The sequence below is a fragment of the Trachypithecus francoisi genome, unplaced genomic scaffold (genome assembly GCF_009764315.1).
Source record: "Trachypithecus francoisi isolate TF-2019V2 unplaced genomic scaffold, Tfra_2.0 Lachesis_group3, whole genome shotgun sequence".
In the NCBI taxonomy this organism is placed as follows: Eukaryota; Metazoa; Chordata; class Mammalia; order Primates; family Cercopithecidae; genus Trachypithecus; species Trachypithecus francoisi.
Genome location: NW_022681468.1, coordinates 371960 through 399565, shown reverse-complemented (window position 1 = coordinate 399565; position 27606 = coordinate 371960). Strand labels below are relative to the sequence as shown.

The window sequence follows — 27606 nt, the reverse complement described above, 5'->3', positions numbered from 1 at the left end:
ATGCAGAGAAAAGGTCCCCAGGTTTGAAAGGGTGTACTGGGTCTGTCAGACTGATGGACATTCTTTCTTGCACCCAGCTATGCACTTTCTGCATAGTTAGCCCTAAAGCCTGCATTTGCCTCCTTAGAGTTCTCCTAACTCACAGAGATCACCTTTATTTGACTGTGATTGGGGGCGGCCGCCTGAATAAAATCTCATAGGGTGAATACCCATTTTGTCTTGTGGGGGTGCATCTTACTTGGAGGAGGACCATGGGTAAGACCTGATCCCATCTCAGGTGAGTTTCCTGACAAAATTCCTTCAGTAGCTGCCTGAGTGTCCAGTTCATGTGCTCCACTTTACCTGAGCTCTGCACCCTTTAGGCTGTACATAATTTTCATTTTATTCTTAATAGTTAAGTCCTGCACTATTTCAGCCACAAATGCCAGTCCATTGTCTAACCCCAGAGTCAGGGGTAGTCCAAATCTGGGAATAATGTCTCTTAACAATACTTTGGTCAACTCTCATGCCTTCTCTGTCTGGGTGGAGAAGGCCTCAATCCATCCTGAAAAGGTGCAGACAAGCACCAACATGTACCAATAGCCCCCTGCTCAGGACAGTTCGGTGAAGTCCATAAGCAGATTTTCATACGGCATGGCTCTTCTTTCCTGAATTCCTGGGGGTTTGAGTGGGCCCTTGTCGAGGATTATTCTGAGTACAAGTTAAACACTGTTCCCAAACTGCTCAAGTGACAGCAGTAAGCTGGGGCACATAGAAGTGACAACTAGTAATGTCTCTAGTGCTGTTTTTCCCATGTGAGTCCCTTGGTGGAACAGTTTTACAGATCTGGGGGCCACCATTTCCGGTATGGCTAGCCTCCCACTGGAGAATTTCCACCACCTTCCTTCAGTGTAGCTCCCATTTTCTTGGGCAAACAAAGCCGTTTCATTTGGAGTGTAGCCTGGGATCTCCGGGAGGGGAATCTCTGGGAGGAGAGGCATAGCTAAGGCATCCTCTTTAGAAGGTGGAGTCACCATTTCAGCCTGCTTTGCCTCTCCGTCTGCCTTTCTGTTTCCTTTCACCTCTGATGTTCCTGCCCTCTGGTGCCCCCTACAGTGCACTACGGCCACCTGCTTTGGTGCCCACACAGCATCTAAGAGCTGTAGAATTTCTGCCTTGTGCTTTATTTCTTTCCCTGTAGCAGTCAAGAGTCCTCTTTCTTTGTAAACAGCCCCATGAACATGCAGAGTGGCAAAAGCATATTCAGAGTCTGTGTGAATATTTGCCTTTTGGTCTTTTGCTAGCCAGTGAGCCCTTGTCTGAACTATTAGCTCTGCTCTCTGAGCAGAAGTTCCTGTAGGCAAAGACTACGCCTCTACTACTGAGTCCAAAGTCACTACTGTCCGCTCAGCGGGCCTCCTCTAGGATGAAGCTGCTCCCATCAGTAAAATATTCAATGTCCAGGTCCCCAAGGGGCCTATCTGTGTGGACTTCATCTACTACGTCCACACAGCAATGAAGGGGGCAAGGTAGCCGGGTTTAGGGTATTCACAGTCTCTAAAGTTACGCAGGGATTTTCACATAAGAGCTCTTGATGTCAAATCATTCTCGGATTTGACAACCATTTGTGCCCTCTTTTGTCCGTTAAAGTTATAACTGAGTGTGGTACCTGGATTATCAGCTGCTGTCCCAAGGTCAGTTGATTAGCTTCCTGTACCAGTGAAGCAGTAGCAGCGAATGCCTTAAACAAGGCGGCCATCTAAGTGCCACAGTGTCTAATTGCCTGGATAAATATGCCACCGGTGGCACCATGACTCTAGGACCCCTATGACCATTTCTTTTTGCTCATGGACGTATAAAAAGAAAGGCTTAGTTAGGTCTGGCAGCCCTAAAGCTGGAGCTTGAGTCAAGGCTCCTTTGATTTATTTAACGGCTTTTCCCGGGTTGGCCTCCCAGAGGAGGGGCTCTTTCTCTCCCCGCTTTGTGGCTTCATATAACGGCTTAGCCGTTAGTGAGAAATTTGGGATCCAGATGCAGCAGGACCCAGCTACCTTTAGTAACTCTCTTATTTGTCACCAGGTGATTGGAGAGGGAAGCACACAAACAGCCTGCTTTCATTCACTACCGAGCAATCTTTTCCCTTGGCTTATACAGAAGCATGAATACTGGATACTTTCAGAGCCGATTTGATCCTTTTACCCTGACACTTGATATCCTGCCTTCCATAACAGGGCAGGAGGTCTTAGGTCCCCTGGAAGCAGTCCTCACAGCTTGGGACTGCTAGAAGAGGATCATCAATGTACTGGAGAGAGACACAGTCACTGCTTGGTGGGGTGTAGGCTTTAAGGTCTGAGGCCAGTGCCTCTTCAAAGATTGTGAGAGAGTTCTTAAATCCCTGTGGGAGTCTTGTCCAAGTATACTGTGATTCACCCCATTGCAAAGCAAAGATAGGCTGACTAATCGGGGCCAGCTGGAGACAGAAAAATGTGTCCTTCAAATCTAGGACTGTAAACAAAGTGGCACTCACTGGAATATGTGCCATTAAAGTATACGGGTTTGGCACCACTGGGTGGATGGTCACCATGGCCTGGTTTACTGCACACAAGTCCTGCACTGGCCTATATTCTCCAGACAGCTTCCACACTGGCAAGAGAGGGGTGTTCCATAGTGACTGGCATTTGACTATGGTTCTCTGCTTGTGAAACCACTCCAAGTGTTTGTGGACTCCCCGTATGGCCTCAGGGAGGAGCAGTACTGATGGACTTGAACCAGAGTTGCTCCTGGTTTTAACTCCACTATAATTAGTGCCTGATTGACTGCCAGTCCAGGCAGGTTACTTTCAGCCCAGACTCTAGGAGTTTTAGTAAGTAACCCATGCATTTAATTTACTGCTGGTTCTGGGGTCTTTCTTGCATAGTCTCCATTCCTCAGCCTGTGGGACAGTAAGGGTTAACACCATAGCCTCTGGGTAAGCTGGATTTAAAAAGTTACATCCCCTTGTGGCCCAAATGTAACCTGTGCCTGCAGTTTTTGAAGCAAGTCTCTTCCCAGCAAAGGAACTGGGCAATTTGGGAGGTATAGGAATTCATGTTGGACTCCTCGTCCTCCTTTAACATACCTCTTTGACTGACAGAAAGGCCTCTTTTCTGAGACTCCAGTGGCTCCTACAATAGTTGCACAGTCCTTGGATGGCGACCCTATAGGTCGGGTCACTACCAAGTGCTCAGCCCCAGGATCTGCCATAAAGTCCACTAGTTGGTCCCCACTTCTAATCTGAACATAGGCTCTTGGGGGTCCAATGAGAAAGAGCCCAGTCTGTCCTAGTCCTCATATCCTTCAGCCCCAGCCAGTCCCATCAGATCGGTGTCAGGTTCCTCCCGGGTGCGGCAGCCCCCTGCTGGTGGCCTTCCCACATCACCGCCCTGACCATTCTCCTTGTTACCATTCTCTGGACACTCGTTCTTCCAGCGTCCTTTCCTTTTGCACCACGAACAGTGATCTCTTTCTAGTCTCAGCTGACTCTCAGATCCCCATCCAGTCTGGCCTATTCCATGCCCTCGTCCACGCCCGCATCCCCTTGCAAAACCAGCTTCCTCTCCTGTACGGGCAGCTGCCAGTAAATCAGCCTTCTTCTTAAGCCTTCAGTCAGCCTCCCTCTTTGCCTCCTGATCTCGGTTAATGCACACCTTGGTGGCTACCTCAATAAGCTGAGTAGCATTCATACCCGTGAAACCTTCCATCTTCTGCAACTTTCGCCTGACATTGCCCTGGGCCTGCCCTACAAATGATGTATTTACCACATGCTGATTCTCAGTAGTCTCAGGGTTGAACAGGGTGTACAGCTGATATGCCTCACAAAGTCTGTCATAAAACTGGTTTGGGCTCTCATCTGCTCCCTGGAGCACCTTCAAGATTTTTCCTATATTAACTGCTTCTCTCCCAACATCCTTCAGCCCATGCAAGGTTGCCTCTCAGTGCCACTGCAGGTGCTGCCACTGGGATTCATCGTTTGGGTCCCAGGTGGGGTCTGTTTCAGGGAACTGAAACCTGTGCATATGCATGGGCTTTAACTGTCTGCAGGTGCATTAGCTTCTAGCCACTGGAGGGCTGCCTGTGTCACTCTCTGCCATTCCTCCATATTAAACAGGGTCGAAAGAAGCTGTTTGCAATCTGGCCAGGTTGGATTGTGTGTCTGAAAAAGGGACTGCATCAAGTCTATGAGAGCCTGTGGCTTTTCTGTCTGGGAAGGTGTATCATGCTTCCATTTCAGGAGGTCAGTGGTTGAAGAGGGCTGGTGGATGAAAGTTCACTCTCCCCACTGGATGTGGCTATGCTCATCGTAATAGACAGGTCCTCTCGTCTCCCTGAGGTGCATTTGCAGGACTCAGGTGCGGCCAGACCTGAGATGGCCTGCCTGACTTCCCGGCCTTTCCACTTAACTTTCTGCAGCTCCAATTCCTCCTTCTCGGGTGAGGCTGGGGGTGTATACCCACCCAGATTTAACTCCTCATGGGCGGCTGGAGCTGCTGGCCTAACAACTAAATCTGCAGTGGGAGCAGCTGGTCTCGGCAAAGCGGGGTAGACTGGAACATAGGTGGAAGAGGAAATTCTGTTTCCTCCTGAGGTGCCTGCAGAACTGGTTTATCTTGGCTTTCCTGTGACTTTCCCTTTTTCTCTGCAGCTGCCAGCACGGCTGATTTTACTTTCATTTTGTGTTCAGCTGCTGGGGCCACAAGTGTCTTACAATATGCTGCTGGGGGGTGCAACCATGCTGGTTGATTTTGTATAATATTGAGCCATGAATCGATGTAGGGAAATTGATCTGGATACCCTTGCTGTTCTCCCACCCCCATCACCACCTTAAACACCTGGCCAATCACCTCCCTATCTAGAGTACTCTCGGCCGGCCAGCCGACCCCAAAAGAAGGCCATTCTGACTCACAGAGAGTTCTCAACCTTTGGGGGGATCAGCTTAGTTCCATAATCCCCTGCAAAACCTTTCTTAAAATTCTTTAACATACATTCCAGTGGAGTGAGTTTCAACAATTTTCTTCCTATTTCCTCCCTCTGTGACGCACACTCATCCTGACTATCTTTTCGGACCAACCAGACCGTCTCCTGTTACAGGAGTTTTCAGTTGCCTCCTGGCCAGGAGAATTCCTTATCCCACCACACATTAGCCACATCGCCACTGTCCCTGGTGGCCCCAGACTCCACTGGGAGGACACGGTCCATGCTGAGATCTGCGCCTCTCCTGGAACTGTCTCTTTCTGGCCCTTTCACGCACTTGCCCTCCCCCAGTTCCCTTTCCTAACCGACTTAGCAGCCTCTCTCATGTATCTTGCAGTTGGGGTGGCTGCTTTATCCGAATTAGTGAACCACTCTCGCCCCCCAGCCTCTCTCCACCCTGGGAGGACATCGGCTCCCCTCTGTCCTCATGGGACGGGTCCTGTCTTGGGCCCCCAAACTGGACAGTGGTTCAGTAGCACTGCCTCTGGGATCATCATCCTGTTACCCTTTCCAGGTTCCATTGCTCTGTCAGGGGAGGGCGCCGGGGACCGGGAGAGCCAGTCTCTCCTCGGGTTGAAGTTCTTCGGAGGCCGCCTGGGGTCACAGAATGACCCTCAGGCAAAGGAGAAAGCCAGTCTGTTGTCTGTCGTCCTCCTGGCTGCTCGCTTGCAAGAAATGTTGTGGAAAATCAGGAGGGCAAGGGAGACCTTGGGGTATAGCAGGAGGATCTTCACTGAGTGCACTCCATCCCAGCAGACTCAACGTCCAAAAATCTGGGCCCCGAACAAAGACAAGGTTTTGCTTATATACCTTCTCCTAAGTGGCAAGAATGTGAATGTATGGAGGCAAGACAAAGGCCTTTAATCCAACGAACAAAGGCTTATAACTCAGGTTTAGTATACTCCTTACTATGCAGCCCAGATGATCATTATCTGCTTAGTTCAAAGGAGTCTCACAAAGACTCATCCTGCGACCCCACCATGGCCTCTAGCTGGCTACGGGCCACACCTGCTCAGGCTATACTGCTTAGATGAAGAAGCAGGAACCTGCAATCATTGACTATAGGAAAAACAGAAATTCCTAAAACTTACAGAGCAAGGACCAAGGTGTAGTTTACATAGCAGAGGGGATGGGATTCGATGGTTAAGTTCACTTACACTAAAGGAGAGATAGGAAAACTTATCTCTTCACATCCTTATGTTGAGGGAGTGCTGGGAGAGTCTTCAGAGCACATTGCTCTGAGCTCTGGTCCTTAGATAACATTATTGAAACTTTGCCTGTTACTGCCTTTGAAACGAGTCAGCCTAACACAGGCAGCTTGTTTCTGTCTCTTTTTTAATTTCTATTTCTTTATGTCTTTAATTTTTTCTTTGTTCTTGCCTCAACATTAGGTTGACAACTTGTGCTCTTTCGGGCTTTTTCATGTAGGCAGTAGGCACTATGAATTTTCCTCTTACCACTGCTTTTGCTGTGTTCTTAAGGTTTCAATAACTTGTTACCATTTAATTAAAATAATTTTTAAATTTTCATCTCTATGCCATTGTTAACCCAGATATTAATCAGGAGCAGATTTCTTAATTTTTATGTATTTGTTCAGTTGTAAGGGTTTCTTTGAGAGTTCATTTTTAGTTTTATTCTCCTGTGGTCTGAGAAGATACTTGATATGATTTCATTGTTTTAAAAATTCATTGAGACTTGTTTTGTGACCTATTATATGTTCTATCTTGTATGTACTGATTACAGGAATGTTTATTCTGCAGATCTTGGACAGAATGTTCTGTAAATATCTGCTACATTCATTTGTTTCAGTGAGTTCTTTACGTGCATTTTTTCTCTGTTGACTTTCAGTCTCGAAGATCTGTCTGGTGCTGTCATGATTATATTAAAGTCTCCCACTCTGATTGTTTTGCTGTCTATCTCATTTTGTTAGCTCTAATAGTACTTGTTTTATGAATCTAGTTCCTCTAGGGTTTGGTGCATATAAATTTAGAATTGTAATATTTTCTTGTTGAATTGATCCTTTTATAATTGTATAGTGATCATCTATGTCTTTTTCTTACTGTTGCTTTGAAGTCTGTTTTGTCTTATATCAGAATAGCTACTCCTGCTCACTCTTGGTTTCCGTTTTTGTGAAATGCCTTCTTCCACCCTTTTACCTTGAGTTTATGAAAATCCTTGTGTGTTAGGGGAGTCTTTTAAAGACATCAGATATTTCCATGGTGATTTTTTAATCCATTCTGCCATTGTGTATCTTTTATATGGAGCATTGAGGCCATTTACATTCAATTGAATATTTAGATATGAGTTACTGTTCTCTTTGCCATGTTATTCTTAACTAGTGGTTTTTTTTTCCACTGTGTTATTGTTTTACATGCCCTGCGAGTTTCAATCTCTTAAGAGGTTCCTTTTATGTGTATATTGGGCTTTTGTTTTGTAATACCTAACCTTGCTTTTTACTAACTTTGTTTTTAGACTCTCCCCTTCTCCCCTAATCACCTAGCCTTGTTTCCACGTGAATAAGCTCCCCCTTAGCTGAGAAAGCCAGATGGATGAACTCCATTTGGCTCCGTCATTGGCAAGGGTTCAAGGACTCCTTACCCACTCCCTTCCTCAATGAGTTAACTTGTGTAAGACTCTCAACATATCAGAGTCCAATTAACTGAAAAGATACTGAAGCAAGCAATGTATGAAGTTCCCAGGATTTTGCTCAAGAGATAACACCATAAAACCTTGAGTCTGTGTCCGGCAGAGCCCCCATATATAACATCTTATGAAAGATTTAGAGCCCCTGCACCTGGAACTGTTTGTTTCTCTATAACCATTTGTCTTTTTAACTTTTTAAAATGTTTTTACTTCTGTAGACTTGTTGCAGCTGAGCTCCCTCCGCTTCCTAACCCGAAGCATAAAAGAAAATCAAGCCACTTCCTTGGGCCGAGAGAATTTTGAGCATTAGTCGTCTCCCCGTCACCAGTTAATAAAGGACTCTTAAATTCATCTCTAAGTGTGGCGTTTGTCTAACTCGCTCGGATACAACAGTTTCAAGGTTTACAACTTCTTCTAGCATTTCTTGTACTGCTGGTTAGGTAGTGATGAATTCCCTCAGCACTGGTGATTCTGAAAATGACTTTACTTCTTTCTGATGTATCAAAGTTTGGCAGGATACAAAATTCTTGATTGAAAGTTGTCCTGTTCACAGAACTTGAAGACAGAAGTTTCATCCACCTGGCTTGTGAGGTTTCTGCTGAGAAGTCTGCCAGTAGTCTGATGGGTTTCTTTGTTTTGTTTCGTATTACTGCTCTTGGAATGATTTCCTTCATGTTGACTTTTGGTAGCCTGATGACTATAAGCTTGGTGAAGGCAGTTTTTCACTATATTTCCCAGGAGTTCTTTGAACTTCTTGGATTTGGATAGCTAGGTCTCTAGGCAGGCCAGGACAGTATGTCTCGGTTTTTCCCTCAAATAAGTTTTCCAAACGTATGATTGTTTTTCTTCTTCAGAAACATCAATTACGCTTAGGTTTACTCATTTTGCATAAACCCGTGTTTCCTGGAGACTTTGTTTACTTCTTTTGGTTCTCTCTAAATTTATTTTTCTCTGATTTGATTAATTCAAAAATACTCTAGTCTTTTTCTCTTCTTCTACTATTTTCTTCTTATTTCTGCTTTATTCTTCTTTTTGTCATCTAATATTTTTACTTTAACTTTTGTACTTTTTCGAGTCTATTGTTATATTTTTTCTTCTACTTTTTCTAGTCTATTTCTAAAACTTTCCATGGCGTTTTGTAATTCCCTTACTATTTTCCTGAATTTTGTCTTCTATTTTTAGAAGTTCTGATTGGTTTCTCTTTATATCTATGTCTCTCTAAAAATTTGTATTTATATTCTGAATTGCTTTTATACATTTGTTTATGATGATTTTCACCTTCTTGTTATATCTTCTTGAGTAGCATAATAATCAACATTCTGAATTTCTTATCTGGTATTTTAAAGACTTCATTTTGGTTCAAGTTTATTGCTGGAGACCTAGTGTGACCTTTTTGGGACATTATAGCACCCTGTTTTGCCATGTTACTTGAGTATTACTGTGGTGGTAAGCCCCACACAGTTCCCACACACTTGGTGAGGCAGATCCACTCCCATGATGCTCCACAGGCAACAGTGAGATGAGTTCCAGTCAGCCTGTGATCAATACCTGCAAATAGCAGGAGTCATAACTGTCCCCGTGGAGATTGCAGCCGTGGGTTTCATGCCATGCCCCTTCCTGTCTGCTGCAAAGCCGGGCACCAGCTCCTGCACCCACGGCTCCTGACCTTGCAGCCCACTTTTCACTCTTCCCTGCCCAGGCCCTGGCTAAGGGAGTTCATCCCCACCTGAGGTTATATCACACACCCCTGTTGACAGCTTCTTTCAACCTGTGACCACTGCCTGAAATTTTTTGCTGTTCTCCCCAGGGTCTTCTGTGAAGAACGTTAGGAAACGGTGGCCCTCAGACCGCACGGAGATCTGCGGGTTTGTGCGAGGGTCTTCCTGCCACTGCTTCTACTTTATATTCCATGAGCCTCCACAGCGGGTCCTGGCACTGGGTGAGGTTAGGGCCTTCTCCTGAGGTCTAGACTTTCAGGATCCCAGGTGGGGTTGTGTATTCCAGAGGCAAACTCTCCCCTGGAACTCTGTGGACTCAGAGCCCTTCACCTGACTCACAGTGTAGGCTGCAGCTTCCTGCTTTTTTCGGAAAGTTTGTAGATTATTTCAGTGTTTCTGTTCAGCTCCTTCATTGTCTCTTGAAAGTAAGTGCACCATGTTCAACTCTCCACATTAGTTTGTCCTTCCAAGTGGAAGAGATATGCTAGCAATGCCTCTAACCTGCCATCTTGAAATATTAGTTTGTTTTTTTATTCTGGAAATTTATTGAATCTCTTCATTACTTACAACCTTTTTTGTTGGAGTCTCTTGGGCTTTTTATAAATAAGAGCATATGATAAGTCAAAACATATTTTAAATTTATTCATTACTATATGGATGACTTCTGTATTTTATCTTTGCCTAACTCTTCTGTCTAAACCCCCCAGTGCTATGTTGAATAATATTAGTGGTGGCGAGGATCTTGTCTAGTTTCCAGTCTTAGAGGAAGATAAGATTTTCCCCATTGAGTATAATGTTAGATGTGGGTTTGTTACATGTTGTCTTTATTGTGTTGAGGTATATATTTTATACATAATTTGTTCAGATTCTTTATAATGATAGTGTGGCTGATTTTGTCAGCGACTCTTTCTAAATCTATTGATATGGACATATAATTTTAGTCCTTCAATGTTTTAATTTAATATATCACCTTTATTTTTGCAGGTTAAAACTTCATTGCATCCTAGAAATAAACCACACCTGATAATGGTGAATTCTATTGTTAGTGTGCTGTTGAATTTTGTTTGTCATCTCATCACTTATAAGTTTTTGAAACTATGATAATCAGGGATATTGGCCTGTAATTTTATTTACTTGTAGTGTCTTTTCCTTGCTTTGGAAATAGGGCCTTCCAAAATAAGCTTGGATGCATTTCTTCCTCTTTATTTTGTTGGAAATTTGAGTAGAGATTCTAGCTTTTTAAAAAAATTTTAATAAAATCCATGAAGTTCTTGACTTTGATTTGAGATGTTTGAAAAATCACTGACTTGATCTCTTTACTCATTGGTCTGTTCAGATTTTTTTTTTAACTGGAGTCTCACTCTGTTGCCCAGTCTGGAGTGCAGTGGCTCAATTTTGGCTTTCTGCAACCTCTGCCTCCCAGGTTCAAGTCATTCTCCTACCTCAGCCTCCCGAGTAGCCAGGACTCCAGGACTGCAGGCGAACACCACCACGCCCAGCTGATTTGTGTATTTTTAGTAGAGACAGGGTTTTTCCATGTTGGTCAGGCTGATCTTGAACTCCTGACCTGAGGTAATCCACCCGCATGGGCCTCCCAAAGTGCTGGGAATATAGATATGAGCAACCACGCCCATCCCAGATTTTTTATTTCTCGGTGGTTCAGTTTTGATAGGTTGTATGTCTTTAAAAATTTATGTATTTATTTTAATGTATCCTTAATCAAGCAGGTTCTAAAATATCTGCAAGATTACTCACAGGAAATCTACTTATGAAGGAAGTCTTTGTTATATCGAAATACTCACAAATTTGCACAAAGATGAATTATTCAGTACATATTATTAAAAGGAAAGCAAAAAAAAAGCAAGAGAACCGAGTAATAGTACAAAAAGGGATTAAATGATTTTCGAAAAGTAAGCAGAAAATAAAAGGAGGAGGGAGTGAGAGTGGATAGGAGGGAGGAAGGCAAGCAAGCAATGATGAACTGTGTTAAATTTTCACTAATTAAAAGGCTGTCATATTGAAGAGGTGCCTATTAGAAAGCCTTTGGATGTTAACCATGTAATATACACCATGAACAACCTTGTAGAACACACAAGAGCCCCCTCAGAGAATTCACCTCCCCGGTCAGGTCTCCCATCGAGTTGCCTTAGGGGCTGGGAACCCACCCACGTTGTTCTCTGGTTCTGGCTCCTGAGGACACAGACAGCCAGTGTTTCCTCCCCGGATGAATAGAGAGGTGCCTGGGGAGGGTGTCTCTGGCACCTCACTCTGCACCTGCATGTGGAGGGTTTTAGATGGTCTCTAGTACACAATGATATATGGAGGTGTCCGAGGCGTTCGGGCTGCTCCACTGCAGGTAGAGGGTGCTGGTGGAGCTGTCGGCTGAGATGGTGACCTGGCCTTGGAAGGACGGGTTGTATCTGGTATCAGAGTTCCCAGGATAGATGCTCCCCATCCACTCCAGTTCTTTCCCGGGCATCTGGCGCAGCCAGTGGATCCAGTGTCTGCCAAAGCTGAATGCAGTAATCACACAGGAGATCCTCGGAGACTCCCCGGGCCTTTTCACCTCTGCTGCAGACTGCACCAGCTGCACCTCGGCACAGACTCCTGTGTGGGAGACACAAAATTTGCATCAGGGGCTGCCTTCTGCCCATTTTTCTCCGTGACCTCAACCCCTGGGCAGAACTGACCTTGGAGAACAGCCAGGAAGAGGGCGAGGATGACAGTGGACCCCATCCTGGAGGAGGACAGAAAAGGAAGCACTGAGATCCCAGCTGGTGGTGCAGGAGACTCACTGTGGAGGAGAGCCCTGGGTTTAAGTGGGGAGGTCCCCCTTGAATTTGCATAGTTTCCACCCTGGCCCGAAGGGAAGAGTCTACATGGTTTACAACCCAGAACCGCAATTGCACAAAAAAGGCTGGCCTGAGCCTCCTGGGAGAGGCAGAATAATTTCTTTTCTTTTTTTTTTGGAGACGGAGCCTGGCTCTGTGGCCCAGGCTGGGGTGAGTGGCGCATTCTGGGCCCACTGCAAGCTCCGCCCCCAGGCTCAGGCCATTCTCCCGCCTCCGCCTCCAGCGCCACCGCATCCGGCTAGTTTTTTTGTATTTTCCGTAGAGACGGGGGTTCACCGCGTTAGCCAGGACGGTCTCGATCTCCTGACCTGGTGATCCACCCGCCTCGGCCTCCCCAAGGGCTGGGATTCCAGGCGTGAGCCACCGCGCCCGGCCAGTCTCTCACAACCTCCTCTTGTCCCTCCCCACTCTTGTCCACGGTCCTACAAGACCCAGACCAGGGCCTCCCTTCTTCCCACCCTTCTCTGTGACCCTGTGAAGGTGGCAAATCTAGATGAAATCGTGCGTGTTTTAAAAAAGGAGAAATATACACAGGAAATGCTATGAAGACAAAATTCAAATGCACATATGCCTGATAATGAGAACTACCAAAAATAGAAAAGAAACCTACTTTCTATTGGCTGGCAATTTCCCATGAGTGTGACTATGGTCTGGGCACCCAGCAAAAACAGGATCACCCTAGTGCTTCAACAGTCCTCAACTTGATTAACCTGCCAGACCTTCACCCATGCCAAATCACACATTTTTCCTGGTCATTTTGTCTTCTAGATCTTTACACTCTGCCAATTCGACATAAATAGGGAGTATTTGTTTAGGTCTCTGAATTGCTGATGGACCTGAAGCGATCGCCATTAATGCTCCCAACTCTTGGTAGTTCTAAGTCTTTGTGTCAACCCCAGCACCTTCATGTTTAGCTCTTTCATTTTTTAATACTTATGTTAAATGGGTACAACAGTTTCAAGGTTTACAACTTCTTCTAGCATTTCTTGTACTGCTGGTTAGGTAGTGATGAATTCCCTCAGCACTGGTGATTCTGAAAATGACTTTACTTCTTTCTGATGTATCAAAGTTTGGCAGGATACAAAATTCTTGATTGAAAGTTGTCCTGTTCACAGAACTTGAAGACAGAAGTTTCATCCACCTGGCTTGTGAGGTTTCTGCTGAGAAGTCTGCCAGTAGTCTGATGGGTTCTTTGTTTTGTTTCGTATTACTGCTCTTGGAATGATTTCCTTCATGTTGACTTTTGGTAGCCTGATGACTATAAGCTTGGTGAAGGCAGTTTTTCAATATATTTCCCAGGAGTTCTTTGAACTTCTTGGATTTGGATAGCTAGGTCTCTAGGCAGGCCAGGACAGTATGTCTCGGTTTTTCCCTCAAATAAGTTTTCCAAACGTATTATTGTTTTTCTTCTTCAGAAACATCAATTACGCTTAGGTTTACTCATTTTGCATAAACCCGTATTTCCTGGAGACTTTGTTTACTTCTTTTGGTTCTCTCTAAATTTATTTTTCTCTGATTTGATTAATTCAAAAATACTCTAGTCTTTTTCTCTTCTTCTACTATTTTCTTCTTATTTCTGCTTTATTCTTCTTTTTGTCATCTAATATTTTTACTTTAACTTTTGTACTTTTTCGAGTCTATTGTTATATTTTTTCTTCTACTTTTTCTAGTCCATTTCTAAAACTTTCCATGGCGTTTTGTAATTCCCTTACTATTTTCCTGAATTTTGTCTTTTATTTTTAGAAGTTCTGATTGGTTTCTCTTTATATCTATGTCTCTCTAAAAATTTGTATTTATATTCTGAACTGCTTTTATACATTTGTTTATGATGATTTTCACCTTCTTGTTATATCTTCTTGAGTAGCGTAATAATCAATATTCGGAATTTCTTATCTGGTATTTTAAGGACTTCATTTTGGTTCAAGTTTATTGCTGGAGACCTAGTGTGACCTTTTTGGGACATTATAGCATCCTGTTTTGCCATATTACTTGAGTTATTTTTCTCATTTCCTCTCATTTTGGTAGACTATTTCTTCTAATTATTATTGAATTGATGTTTGTTTAAACTGTTTCTTTTATTTGTTTTTAAATTTATTTTTCCCCTTAAGAATGAGACTTTAATGGTTATAATTAATTGCAGCCTAATTTGGTTTTTGGTCCTTAGAGCGGTGAAGAATCTGTAAGAGTTCTGTGGTTATGGAAAATGTTTGTATGATCGCTTTCCTATGCATTGGTTGCAGTAGAAATCTAACCAGCGTGTGAGCAAGTTCACTGTCTTCTGTGCGGTTCAAATGGTTGAGTTCTATCAAACCTTAGTTCATTCCTCTGTGGCATTCACCTATTTATTTATTTTCCCCCAGTGATTTTTTTGCTGGTTTGATGGTTCAGGCTTCAGACCACTGGGGGGCTTGTCCCTGGATAGAAACCAGTTGTGGCTAAATCAGGTGGTAAGTGAAGTCCCAGCCTTGACAGAGGTGGCTGGAGGAGCTTTTAGTGAGTCACACTGAGCTCTTATCTGGGGGAAGGGTTGGAGCCACGTCAGCTCTCTGGCCAGGCCTATAGGAAAGTTATGCAGCTCTAAGAGACACTCCTGTCCCAGGATTCTGGCTATTCAGATCAGACAGGCATGTCCTTTCCTCTGTACAAATGTTGAAGTGTTAAATGCAGAGGAATTGTGACTCTGTGTCTGGTGAAAGCCTGAACCTGGAGAGTGCTCTTTTGGGGGCATGCGGTCACCACGATGTGTTCCAGAAATGCTGTCTATAGTTGCACCCATGCTGAGCTCTTGTGGGAGAGACCCCACGTCTGTCTACAGTGGTGTACAAGGGGAAAGACTTCCTCTTCTTCAAGTTTTACACATGCACCAGGGCTATCTGACTGTTGAGACAGAGCTGAAGACTTTCTCTGCTGAGCTCAGCACTGTAACTGTGCCTCTGCTCAAAGAAGTTTCCCACCAATGGAGGGATCTAGAGTTCAAGGCCTGCCATCCAGATTCTCTTGTCCCATAGGATGTTCCTGCAATGTGGTGCACTCCCTTCCCCTAGGAGGAAGAGAACCTGGGAGCCATACTACTGTGAGTGTTGCTGCTTCTCTAGGTCTAGCTGCCCAGTGAAGTTCACACATTTCAGGCTGGTGTTGGGGAATGTATGTAAGGGATCCGGTGGTGTGCTGTGTCCTCAAATTTTTCAGCAGTGAGCAGTGAACCAGGTCTGATGAAGGTGGCAGGAGAGATGGCGACTCTGTGAAATTCCCTGAATATTGATAGCCTTTGTGTGCCGGCTTTCTTGAATGCTGGTTATAGTGGTAATGAACTGTAATGAACTGGTTATAGCGGTAATGAACTGTAATGAACTGCTCACATGAACAGACTCAGGACCTCCTGGTCATCTAGAGTGTTGAAGGCAATGGTGACAGCTAAGATCACACAGTCATTTTCTCCTTTCTGGGTGCAGTGTTAGTCTATCAGGAGATACTGTGATGGACTGTTGACTGTCCTCCTACTTGGAGGTGGTGCTTTCAAAAGTGCACCAGCTACAGCATTAACAGTTGGGGTTCTGCTTGGCTTTTGTTGCCCAGTAATAGGGGCTACTATGGATTCTCAGGCAGTGGGTGTGGCCACGTAGCTCGGAAAGATGCCATCCTTTGTGTTAAGCTGCCAGGGCTGGGCCAGGTGAGTCTCTGCTCTGAGTATCCTTGTGCAGGGCAAGTAACGGCCTCTGTGGGTGTAGGGAAGAGGGGTGTCTCTCAGGACCCTGGGTTGATGTTCCAGAGGGGAGCACGGCTGTCTCTGCTGCACAGAAGTTTGTGCTGGGAGTGGGGAGTGGCAGGTGGTGGTAAGTCCCACACAGTTCCCACACACTTGGTGAGGCAGATCCACTCCCATGATGCTCCACAGGCGGCAGTGAGATGAGTTCCAGTCAGCCTGTGATCAATACCTGCAAATAGCAGGAGTCATAACTGTCCCCATGGAGATTGCAGCCGTGGGTTTCATGCCATGCCCCTTCCTGTCTGCTGCAAAGCCGGGCACCAGCTCCTGCACCCACGGCTCCTGACCTTGCAGCCCACTTTTCACTCTTCCCTGCCCAGGCCCTGGCTAAGGGAGTTCATCCCCACCTGAGGTTATATCACACACCCCTGTTGACAGCTTCTTTCAACCTGTGACCACTGCCTGAAATTTTTGGTTGTTCTCCCCAGGGTCTTCTGTGAAGAACGTCAGGAAACAGTGGCCCTCAGACCGCACGGAGATCTGCAGGTTTGTGCGAGGGTCTTCCTGCCACTGCTTCTACTTTATATTCCATGAGCCTCCACAGCGGGTCCTGGCACTGGGTGAGATTAGGACCTTCTCCTGAGGCCTAGACTTTCAGGATCCCAGGTGGGGTTGTGTATTCCAGAGGCAAACTCTCCCCTGGAACTCTGTGGACTCAGAGCCCTTCACCTGACTCACAGTGTAGGCTGCAGCTTCCTGCTTTTTTCGGAAAGTTTGTAGATTATTTCAGTGTTTCTGTTCAGCTCCTTCATTGCCTCTTGAAAGTAAGTGCACCATGTTCAACTCTCCACATTAGTTTGTCCTTCCAAGTGGAAGAGATATGCTAGCAATGCCTCTAACCTGCCATCTTGAAATATTAGTTTGTTTTTTTATTCTGGAAATTTATTGAATCTCTTCATTATTTCCAACTTCTTTTGTTGGAGTCTCTTGGACTTTTTGTAAATAAGAGCATATAATAAGTCAAAACATATTTTAAATTTATTCATTACTATATGGATGACTTCTGTATTTTATTCTTGCCTAACTCTTCTGTCTAAACCCCCCAGTGCTATGTTGAATAATATTAGTGGTGGCGAGGATCTTGTCTAGTTTCTAGTCTTAGAGGATTTTCCCCATTGAGTATGTTAGATGTGGGTTTGTTATATGCTGTCTTTATTGTGTTGAGGTATATATTTTACGCATAAATTGTTCAGATTCTTTATAATGAGAGTGTGGTGGATTTTGTCAGTGACTCTAAATCTATTGATATGGACACGTAGTTTTAGTCCTTCATTGTTTTAATTTAATATATCACCTTTATTTTTGTAGGTTAAAACTTCATTGCATCCTAGAAATAAACCACACCTGATAATGGTGAATTCTATTGTTAGTGTGCTGTTGAATTTTGTTTGTCATCTCATCACTTATAAGTTTTTGAAACTATGATAATCAGGGATATTGGCCTGTAATTTTATTTACTTGTAGTGTCTTTTCCTTGCTTTGGAAATAGGGCCTTCCAAAATAAGCTTGGATGCATTTCTTCCTCTTTATTTTGTTGGAAATTTGAGTAGAGATTCTAGCTTTTTAAAAAAATTTTAATAAAATCCAGTAGTGAATCCATGAAGTTCTTGACTTTGATTTGAGATGTTTGAAAAATCACTGACTCGATCTCTTTACTCATTGGTCTATTCAGATTTTTTTTTAACTGGAGTCTCACTCTGTTACCCAGTCTGGAGTGTAGTGGCTCAATTTTGGCTTTCTGCAACCTCTGCCTCACCAGGTTCAAATCATTCTCCTACCTCAGCCTCCCGAGTAGCCAGGACTCCGGGACTGCGGGCGAACACCACCACGCCCAGCTGATTTGTGTATTTTTAGTAGACACGAAGTTTTTGCCATGTTGGTCAGGCTGATCTCGAACTCCTGATCTGAGGTAATCTACCCGCATGGGCCTCCCAAAGTGCTGGGAATACAGATATGAGCAACCACGCCCATCCCAGATTTTTTATTTCTCGTGGTTCAGTTTTGATAGGTTGTATGTCTTTAAAAATTTATGTATTTATTTTAATGTATCCTTAATCAAACAGGTTCTAAAATATCTGCAAGATTACTCACAGGAAATTTACTTATGAAGGAAGTCTTTGTTACATCGAAATACTTACAAATTTGCACAAAGATGAATTATTCAGTGCATATTGTTAAAAGGAAAACAAAAAAAAAGCGAGAGAACCGAGTAATAGTACAAAAAGGGATTAAATGATTTTCGAAAAGTAAGTAGAAAATAAAAGAAGGAGGGAGTGAGAGTGGATAGGAAGGAGGAAGGCAAGCAAGCAATGATGAACTGTGTTAAATTTTCACTAATTAAAAGGCTATCATATTGAAGAGGTGCCTATTAGACAGCCTTTGGATGTTAACCATGTAATATACACCATGAACAACCTTGTAGAACACACAAGAGCCCCCTCAGAGAATTCACCTCCCCGGTCAGGTCTCCCATCGAGTTGCCTTAGGGGCTGGGAACCCACCCACGTTGTTCTCTGGTTCTGGCTCCTGAGGACACAGACAGCCAGTGTTTCCTCCCCGGATGAATAGAGAGGTGCCTGGGGAGGGTGTCTCTGGCACCTCACTCTGCACCTGCACCGTGGAGGGTTTTAGATGGTCCCTCTTGCACAATAATACGTGGCGGAGTCCGAGGCCGTCAGGCTGCTCCACTGCAGGTAGACGGTGCTGGTGGAGCTGTCGGCTGAGATGGTGACCTGGCCTTGGAAGGACGGGTTGTATCTGGTATCAGAGTTCCCAGGATAGATGCTCCCCATCCACTCCAGTTCTTTCCCGGGCATCTGGCGCAACCAGCTGATCCAGTAGCTGGTAAAGCTGTATCCAGAAGTCCTACAGGAGAGCCTCAGAGACTCCCCGGGCCTTTTCACCTCTGCTGCAGACTGCACCAGCTGCACCTCGGCACAGACTCCTGTGTGGGAGACACAAAATTTGCATCAGGGGCTGCCTTCTGCCCATTTTTCTCCGTGACCTCAACCCCTGGGCAGAACTGACCTTGGAGAACAGCCAGGAAGAGGGCGAGGATGACGGTGGACCCCATCCTGGAGGAGGACAGAAAAGGAAGCACTGAGATCCCAGCTGGTGGTGCAGGAGACTCACTGTGGAGGAGAGCCCCGGGTTTAAGTGGGGAGGTCCCCCTTGAATTTACATAGTTTCCACCCTGGCCCGAAGGGAAGAGTCTACATGGTTTACAACCCAGAACTGCCATTGCAGAAAAAAGGCTGGCCTGAGCCTCCTGGGAGGAGCAGAATAATTTCTTACAACCTCCTCTTGTCCCTCCCCACTCTTGTCCATGGTCCTACAAGACCCAGACCAGGGCCTCCCTTCTTCCCACCCTTCTCTGTGACCCTGTGAAGGTGGCAAATCTAGATGAAATCATGTGTGTTTTAAAAAATGAGAAACATACACAGGAAATGCTATGAAGACAAAATTCAAATGCACATATGTCTGATAATAAGAACTACCAAAAATAGAAAAGAAACCTACTTTCTATTCCCTGGCAATTTCCTGTGAGTGTGACTATGGTCTGGGCACCCAGCAAAGGCAGGATCACCCTAGGGCTTCAACAATCCTCAACTTGATTAACTTGCCAGACCTTCACCCATGCCAAATCACACATTTTTCCTGGTCATTTTGTCTCCTAGATTTCTACAGTCTGCAAATTTGGCATAAATAGGGAATATTTGTTTAGGTCTCTGAATTGCTGATGGACCTGAAGCGATCGCCATTAATGCTCCCAACTCTTGGTAGTTCTAAGTCTTTGTATCAACCCCAGCACCTTCTTGTTTAGTTCTTTCATTTTTTAGCATTTATTTTGTGATACCCACATTGCTTGGAGGAGGCCCTTAACTATCCCCTGTGTCTGCTCCATTTTCTTGTGAACCACTCTCATTTCCTCGTCATTTAAAAGATTCACATGAAAAGCCAAGGCAACACGAACTACACAGTTTCTAAAATATTTGCCAGGTTGCTCACAGGAATTGTACCTGGGGTGCAGAAGCAAAAGGTCTTCTCTTTGTCACTGCACAGGCCATGAACTAGGTAAGGTGCATGTGAAACAATGTCCATCGGCATCAACGTAAACACACAGCAGCAGGACCTGAGCAAGGTGCATGCTAAGCAGTGACTGTTAGCATCAATGTAAACACACAGCAGCAGGACCTGAGCAAGGTGCATGCTAAGCAGTGACTGTTAGCATCAATGTAAACACACAGCAGCAGGACCTGAGCAAGGTGCATGCTAAGCAGTGATCATCAGCATCAACAGAAACGCAGCAGCAGGGCTTCCGTGTGTAGCATCGGCCTCCCCATCTGGAGAGCTCACTTTGCATTTTAAAGAGAGAAAGGTCAGTCTCATTCTCAGGGTAGAGAAACTTTACATGATCAGGGATCCAGTGCATGAGGAAAGCTGTCCCATCGGAAGCATCCTACTTGAGGCTGGGATCAGCTGGAGCCATCTGTGAAGTGTTGTTTCTTAGTGAACTATGATGGATGCTTTGGAAAGACTCGCAGTATGGCTGCAGAAAAAAAAAGTTGCTGGTGAATTAGTCTACACGTCAGGATCATATTGAGATGCAAGTGTCTTTAAACTGAGGACAGTACCTTGTGGGTGCGATTTATGCGCACACACACACACACACACACACACACACAGCATCAGAGGACTAGCAAATTGATAGCCATTGATATTTTCAGTTAAAATAAGATATTTAAGGTATTTGCAACATTCTTAAAAATTTCCCATTTTGAACATCTTTTTCAGTTATCCAATGATTACTGGTTCTACTGCCCTGGAAAATAAACTTCTCCTGAGGAGTGTAGTTCTGAGATATCTGTGCTCCTAATGAAAAGTTTCATGAGCTTTTGTTTATTGTGGTAAAATACACAGACAAATTTCACCATTGAAAGGCAGTAGGTGCAATCACAGTGCTGTGTAACCATCACCTATAGCGAGTTCTACAACACCCTTAGGAAACCCGTCTCCCCTTAGCAGCCGCTGCCCCCTCCCCGATATCCTCCCCCGCCACCCCCGTCTGCTTTCATACTCCCTGGATGTCCGTTCTTCTGGACATTTCATTTAACACTTGTGTGACATTTCATATCTGCACTTTTTTTTTTATCAGGCTCCTCTCCTGGCATTTTGTGTATTTTTAAATTACATGGAATGAGAATTGATATCTTGAGATCTTTCGAAAGTTTTTCGGACGCGGACCAGCTTTCTGCATTTGAAGCTCGCGCGGGGCAGCCGGGCTCTCCCCGGGGTCGCCACGTCCCTCGGGAAGGTTCCAGGACCCGAGCTCTGAGGCCAGCGGGGTCTCCGCAGCCATCGCGGCTGAGTTTCGCACAACCTCTGCCAGGCCCCAACCCAACCTCTGGGCACTGGACGAAGACTCAGGGATTTGTGTCCTACACCGGATTTCCGATGGGCTCTTCCTTTAAGAGCGTCTGCCCAACCCTGGGGCCGCAGCGAACTCGGCGGTGCTGCCTTCCCCATCTCCACGCAGCTCGCTCGGGCCTGACCTGGGGACCCGGAGGGGACCCTGACCCGCCGGGGTCCTCCACCCCGCAGGGCCTCGCATCCCCTTCCCTGTGCCTGAGGTGGGGGCTGCCCACTTGGCCTCCCCGTCGCAACTCCACCTCCGTGACCCGGAGACCTCCATCCCTGCCGCTGCGCACACCCTGTAAACCCAGCCCTGGTTTGAGGCGCAGTGTCCTGGAGGGCGCAGATCACAAAACGCGGGAGACCCCAGCACGCCCTTTCCAGAAAGCGCGCGACCCCGGCCGACCAGTGCCCGAACGAGGTGTTGAACTTACTGTCAAGGTGAAAAATCCCCAGCGGCAGGTTCAGGGGTGGGGTGTCTTTAAAACGAAATCCTTTCTCCCCAGGCTCCCCAGGAGCTGAGCGCCAGGGCGCCGCGGGGGGCCTCAGAATTCGCCGCCAGAGCTGCCAGGAAGGGCCGCGGACTGGGGGACAGGCCCGGCTCGGGGACTGCCGGAGGACGCAGGGGTGCCCCCGCCTTCCTCTCCGCACCCCGGGCCCGGCCGCCCCCACTGCCCGACGCGGTCCCCATCCCAGGCTCGGTCCCCAGAGGCGCCGCTCGCGCCCCCTCGGCCCCGCGTACCTCCTCCGCACCGGCTTTTTCCTGGTCTTGACCGCGTAGCTGCCCCCGGTGGACAGCATGGTGTCTGCAGGCGGCTGCTCCCCTCCCGGCCGCACAAAGGGGACGCGGTGGCCGTCGGCGCGGGCCGGGGGAGCGGCTGCCGGGCGCCCGGGAAGGTGCGGCCACCCTCACGCGGAAGGCGGCCAGCGGGTCCCGGCGCGCGCGGCTCCCAGCCCGGGCTCCCCAGCTCTGGGGTCCCAGCGCCCCGCCTCTTCCTGGAGCGACCACCGGGACCTGCCGTCCCCCGCGGCCGCCGGGCCGGGACACCCCGAGGGGTCTGCGCGTGCCTCCTTCCGAAACGGGAAGGCGCGGGGGGCTCGGCAGCCAGAGGGACGGGTTCGGGGAGCGTCCGGTGAGCCTAAGACGCGCCTTTGCCGGGGTCACCGGGTGTCTGCCTCTCACTTAGGTATTAGGAACCGTGGCACAAATCTCGGTCTTCCTTTGGGGGTGGGCGGAGGCTCAAAACTGGACGGTGTTCCCCTGGAGGACTCTGATCAGACAAATAGTGTTTCCTCATCCGCAGGTGTGCGCGAAGCTAGCAAGTGGCCAGCAGGGACAACACGGGGCGAATTCGGAAAGCCGGTGCGTCCGTGGACGACCCACTTGGAAGGAGTTGGGAGAAGTCCTTGTTCCCACGCGCGGTCGCTTCCCTCCGTGTGTCCTTCGAGCCACAAAATGCGCAGACCCTAACCCGCTCCTTTCTCCCGCCGCGTCAGTGCAGAACTGCGCGGTCCCCGGGAGGGGAAGTCCGCAAGGCGTGGGGAGAGACACGTCCTCTGGGAGCACAGAGCCCCTCTGAGCGGGCAGCGGGGACGCTGGGCAGACAGGGGACCGCGGGGTCTGGGTGGAGAGGACCCGCCCTCGAGCCGGCCCAGCCCTGACGCTCAGGACCGCCTCCAGCGGGAGGTCTGCGCCCTTCTTTAGACCCCTCTTGGGAGAGCTCATTGCGGTTGTTTTGCAAATACCCGCTGCGCTTGGACGGAGGAAGCGCCCACGCGTCGACCCCTGGAAACGAAGGCCTCCCTGATGGGAACGTCAGCGTCCAGGAGCCTTTATTTACTCTTAATTCTGCCCGATGCGTGCACGTGTGTTAAATGCTTCAGATGCTTTTGGGAGCGAGGTGTTACACAAATAATGGAAATGCCTCCTGCTCTCACCACACTGGGGTGGCAGCTGAGGTGCGGCTTCTCCAGGGTGGAGCCTCCTGGTTTTCCAGAGCTGCTTGTTGAAGTCTTCCCAGGGCCCCTGACTCGCGCTGGAAACTGCTCACCTTGGCACCGGGATGTGGAACAAGAAATGCTTCTGTTTTTATGGGTCCTAGTGTTCATAAAATGGAAAACAATGAAGGACATACAAAAACATTAATAAAATAAATTAATGGAACTAGTTTCTTCAGAAAGTACAACAAACACAAAATGCAAGTATTGCCATGTCAGCAACACATTCCTGCTTTAAGTTTTATGAAGTTAATTGGAATAGTGAAGAACAAAAGTGGATGTGGGGCAGATCTGTGTCCTGCACCCGTCTTGCAGCCAGACTGTTTCAGCTGTTCCAGACCTCAAAATAGAGAGGACCCAGGTTTTCTAAGACCAAGTCGCTACACTCTTAACTGCAGTGGGTGGAGTTTGGAGATGAACCTCTCCTCAGCTCCCTGCCGCCCCTCTCCAGCGTCCCTGGGTGCAGCCCCTCGGCAGCCACAGCTGGAGACTCCAAAGGAGGCAAGCAAGCCTCAGCGATCCCACGGAGGTCCCATCGGCCCTTCCCAGGCTTTTCTCTCTTAAAGCTCCTCCTCCTTCTTCTTTACTCTCTTCATAATCGAATCTAGGCAAGGATTTCAGTCTGAGCTTTGACTAAGGACAGTAACTGGGTCCAGGGATGGAAAACTTTGCTTCTAGGTTCCGTTTTGCTACAGCCTGGCAAGAGGACTGTGATCAGGCCTCAGTTTCCATCTCTCCAAACTGAGGAGTGCTGTGCGGGGATCTCTGCCCCCTTTACAATATTTCCTCCAGTTATGTCTTCGTTATTAGAGCCGCTGACTTCAAATGACGTTTCATAATGACGACCGTCTCTTTTGTGTCATCCGGAGTCCTTTTTCTTCTTATATCTTGAAAATAGATAAGTAAGATAATATGAATATCAAACTGAGCCCTTTTCTTTGGACTTTGTAACAAGGAAAATTCCTAGTAATGATGAAGTATGATCTAGTAATGATCAGTGAATCTGGATGTGAGCTAAAATGAATCTGGATGTGAGCTTTATTTTATGTTTCGATTAGGGTATATCCACGAGTCTTGGACTTATCTAAAACTTTATCTAAAATTATGCAGTGTTCATTACTTAGCAAAGGTGTCATGGCTTGGTGTCTAGCATTCTTGGTAGAAAGCCATCGCTGTGTTAGGGAGCGTTGGCTGTTTATTGAGGCCATCGGTGAGGCAATGCAAGACAGACAAATGTGGCTTCAGTCCTAATATGACAGCAGACAGCCACCAGCTGGAAAGGTGTATTGAGATTGTAAAGATGTGCTCACTTCCTGGGGCCAGGGACCAGGGCCACTTACAGTCCCACAATCGTCTTTTTGAACTGTAAATCTGAATTCCTTTCCCCAAGACAAAGTTGGGCAGGGAACTATCAAACTGGGGTTCTGTAAATCAGGATGGGGGAGCAGAGAATCCTGCACCCTCACAAACCCCTTTTGCTGTGTTTGCTCCTGGTGCAAGTTCTCACTTCTCCATGGCTTGGGGGCTGAGCAGAGTTCCTGGGGCTGTTGGTGCTACCTCAGCTCTCTGTTCCCACTGCTTGGAGCCAGAGAGGAGGCAGGGACAGAAGTCATGGACTAAAGGCCTAGAGACAGGGCAGGAAGAACGGCAAGATTCAGAGGGAAATGCTTGTTTACAGCCAGAATCAATTGATAGGCATCAACACAATGTTGGAGAGAATGTTGCAGCACAGTGCCCTGGTCTGGCATGCAGGAGCCTGTGACCGCCGTCCCCTGGGCCACCTCAGCCTCCTCACCCCCACCCTCAGAGTCTGGGCTTTCATGGCTGCCACAGCCCTTCATGAGGCTCCTCTCTGGCAGGGCCACAGAGAATAAAAGGGAGCAGAAACCACATCCTCCACACAGACAGAACCTGCATCAGCCAAACTGTCCATCTGACCAAGGGTCTCCCTTCCTCATTGCCCAGGTGGCTACAACGTGTTGTTGGGACCACCAGTTACTGTATCAGACTCTCTTTAATCTTTTTGGCTCAAATTGTTTTCTCTCCTTGATTAGATGAGGTACCTTGGTAATAGTTAAATTTGTCTGGAGCCTAGAAGTTGCAAGATCATGAAACTGCAGTTATACCTTCCCAGAGGGGTGGATGGCATCCTCAGATCCTTGACTTGCGGAATGACCTGTGTGGATCTGACTCTAGGCCATCTCCCATTGGAAGAAGAGGAGGGTTTTTATGGTTGAAAGAAGGACCATTGCATTATAATATGCGCAGTCATTTTGGAATTCTTTGTACGGGAAGAGGCATGTGCTTGTGTATGTGCACATAGGCATGCTTGTTCAGGAACCAAGGGGGTGGACTGCAGTGACATATGTCATTATTTTTGTTTATTCTGCTGCTGTATTCATTTTCAATTGCTGTTGTAACAAATTACTACAAACTTTGTTCCTCAAAAGAACACAAATTTATAATTTTTACAGTTCTGCAGATCAGAAGTCCAGTATTGTCTAAAATCAAGGTACCAGCAGTGCTGTGTTTGTTCCTGGAGGTTCTAGGGGAGAATCATTTCCTGCCCATTTGGGCTGTGGGCAGAATTTAATTCCATGTGGTTGTAGGACTGAGGTTCCCATTTTCCTGCTGGATGAGGGCCATTCCCAGCTTCTAGAAGCCACCTGCATGCCTTGGCTTGAGGCCCCTTCCACTATTTTCGTAACCAGCAAGGGTAGGTCAAACCCCTCTCACAGGTTCTTCTTCCTTCCTTTTTATGAACTCATCTCATTAGGTTTGCAGCCACTTGAATAATCCCAGATCATTTCTCTATTTTAAAGTCAGATGATCAGGTCAACTGAATTCTACCTATAACCTTAATTCTTGTTTGCCATGTATGGTAACGTATGCATAGATTCTGGGGATTAGTATGGAGACATACTAATTACATTGTAGCTAGATATTTATGTTGGGGGGAGCATTATTCTGTACCTAGAAGACAGGGGACTTGTGGGGATGTAGGGTGTGCATATGTTCAGTGTTAACCGATTCTGCTAAGTGGTTTCCCAAAGAGGTATGTTCACTAAAACTATTCTCTTTCATTGGTCTATTTATTCTCATGTCCATATCATACTGTTTGAATTACTGTCTTGGTATCTAGTATTATAAATATTCTTTGTTATTCTTTGAAATTATATTTGCTCTTTTAGCTTTTTGCATTTCCATATAAATTTTAGAATCAACTGATTAATTTCCATAAAAATACCTGCTGGGATGTTGAATGGTATTACTTAGATTCTATAGATTATGTGAGGAATAATTTATATTTTACAGTATAAAGACTTTCAGTCCATGAACATGGAATATCTCTTTATTTATTTGGAGATACTCCTCTTTAATTTATGTCAAATTTTTTTATAGTTTTCTTGCACACATTTCACTAGTTCCTAAGTGTTTGATATTTTTAATGCAATTGTAAATGATGTCATTTAAAAATTAATTTTCAGGCCAGGTACAGTGGCTCACTCCTGTAATCCCAGCACTATGGGAGGCTGAGGCAGGAAGATCACTTGAGGCCAGGAGTTCAAGACCAGCCTAGGCAACATAGGAAGATCCCATCTCTACAAAAAAAAAAAAAAAAAATAGCCAAACATGGTAGTACCTGCCTGTAATCCTAATTACTGGGGAGGCTGAGGTGGGAGGAAGCTGAGGTGGGAGGAGGCTGAAGTGGGAGGACTCTGCTTGAGCCCAAGAGTTCAAAGCTGCAGTGAGTCTGTGCCACTGCACTCCAGCCTTGGTGACAGAGTAAGATACTGTCTCAAAAAATGATTTTCTAATTGTTGCTATTGTTTCAAAATACATTTGATTTGTGTATACTATCTTGTGTCTAATTACTTTGCTTGTTAATTATAGATTTCTTTGGATTTTTCATGTACACATCCTATCTATCCAAAGGAATAGAAATCAATACATAAAAGATACACATAAACTTGGAATGTTTATTGCATCCCTATTCACAATAGGAAAGATATAGAATCAACCCGTTTTCATCAACAAATGAATGAATAAAGAAAATGTCATAAATATATGCAAGGGAATTCTATTCAGTCATAAAAAGAAGAAAAGCATGTCATTTGTGACAACATGGATGGAACTGGAGAGAATTATCTTAAGTGAAGTAATCCAAGCACTTTGGAAGCAATCATTTAGGTAAAAGACCAGTGGGAACAACCCTAATATAGCTAGT

General features: G+C 46.1%; 1 protein-coding gene and 3 gene segments (V, D, J or C); 1 reads left to right on the top strand and 3 right to left on the bottom strand.

The window, feature by feature from the left end:
* LOC117069611 overlaps positions 1 to 12163 on the bottom strand; it is a 314331-nt gene extending 302168 nt beyond the window's left edge. Inside the window, exon 1 of the V gene segment in view lies at positions 12100 to 12163.
* LOC117069761 lies at positions 11641 to 12176 on the bottom strand. The segment is given in 2 exon segments: positions 11641 to 11957; positions 12041 to 12176. Coding segments are annotated over 2 exon segments (363 nt in total).
* Positions 12177 to 17986: 5810 nt separating this feature from the next.
* LOC117069762 lies at positions 17987 to 19092 on the bottom strand. The segment is given in 2 exon segments: positions 17987 to 18912; positions 18996 to 19092. Coding segments are annotated over 2 exon segments (363 nt in total).
* A 1942-nt stretch (positions 19093 to 21034) lies between these two features.
* Positions 21035 to 23400, top strand: LOC117069726 (verprolin-like). The gene is made up of 2 exons (XM_033188181.1): positions 21035 to 21801; positions 22685 to 23400. Exons 1-2 carry the CDS (start codon positions 21165 to 21167, stop codon positions 22849 to 22851), a joined length of 804 nt encoding a protein of 267 aa, XP_033044072.1. The 5' UTR covers positions 21035 to 21164; the 3' UTR covers positions 22852 to 23400.
* The last annotated feature ends 4206 nt before the right edge of the window (positions 23401 to 27606 follow it).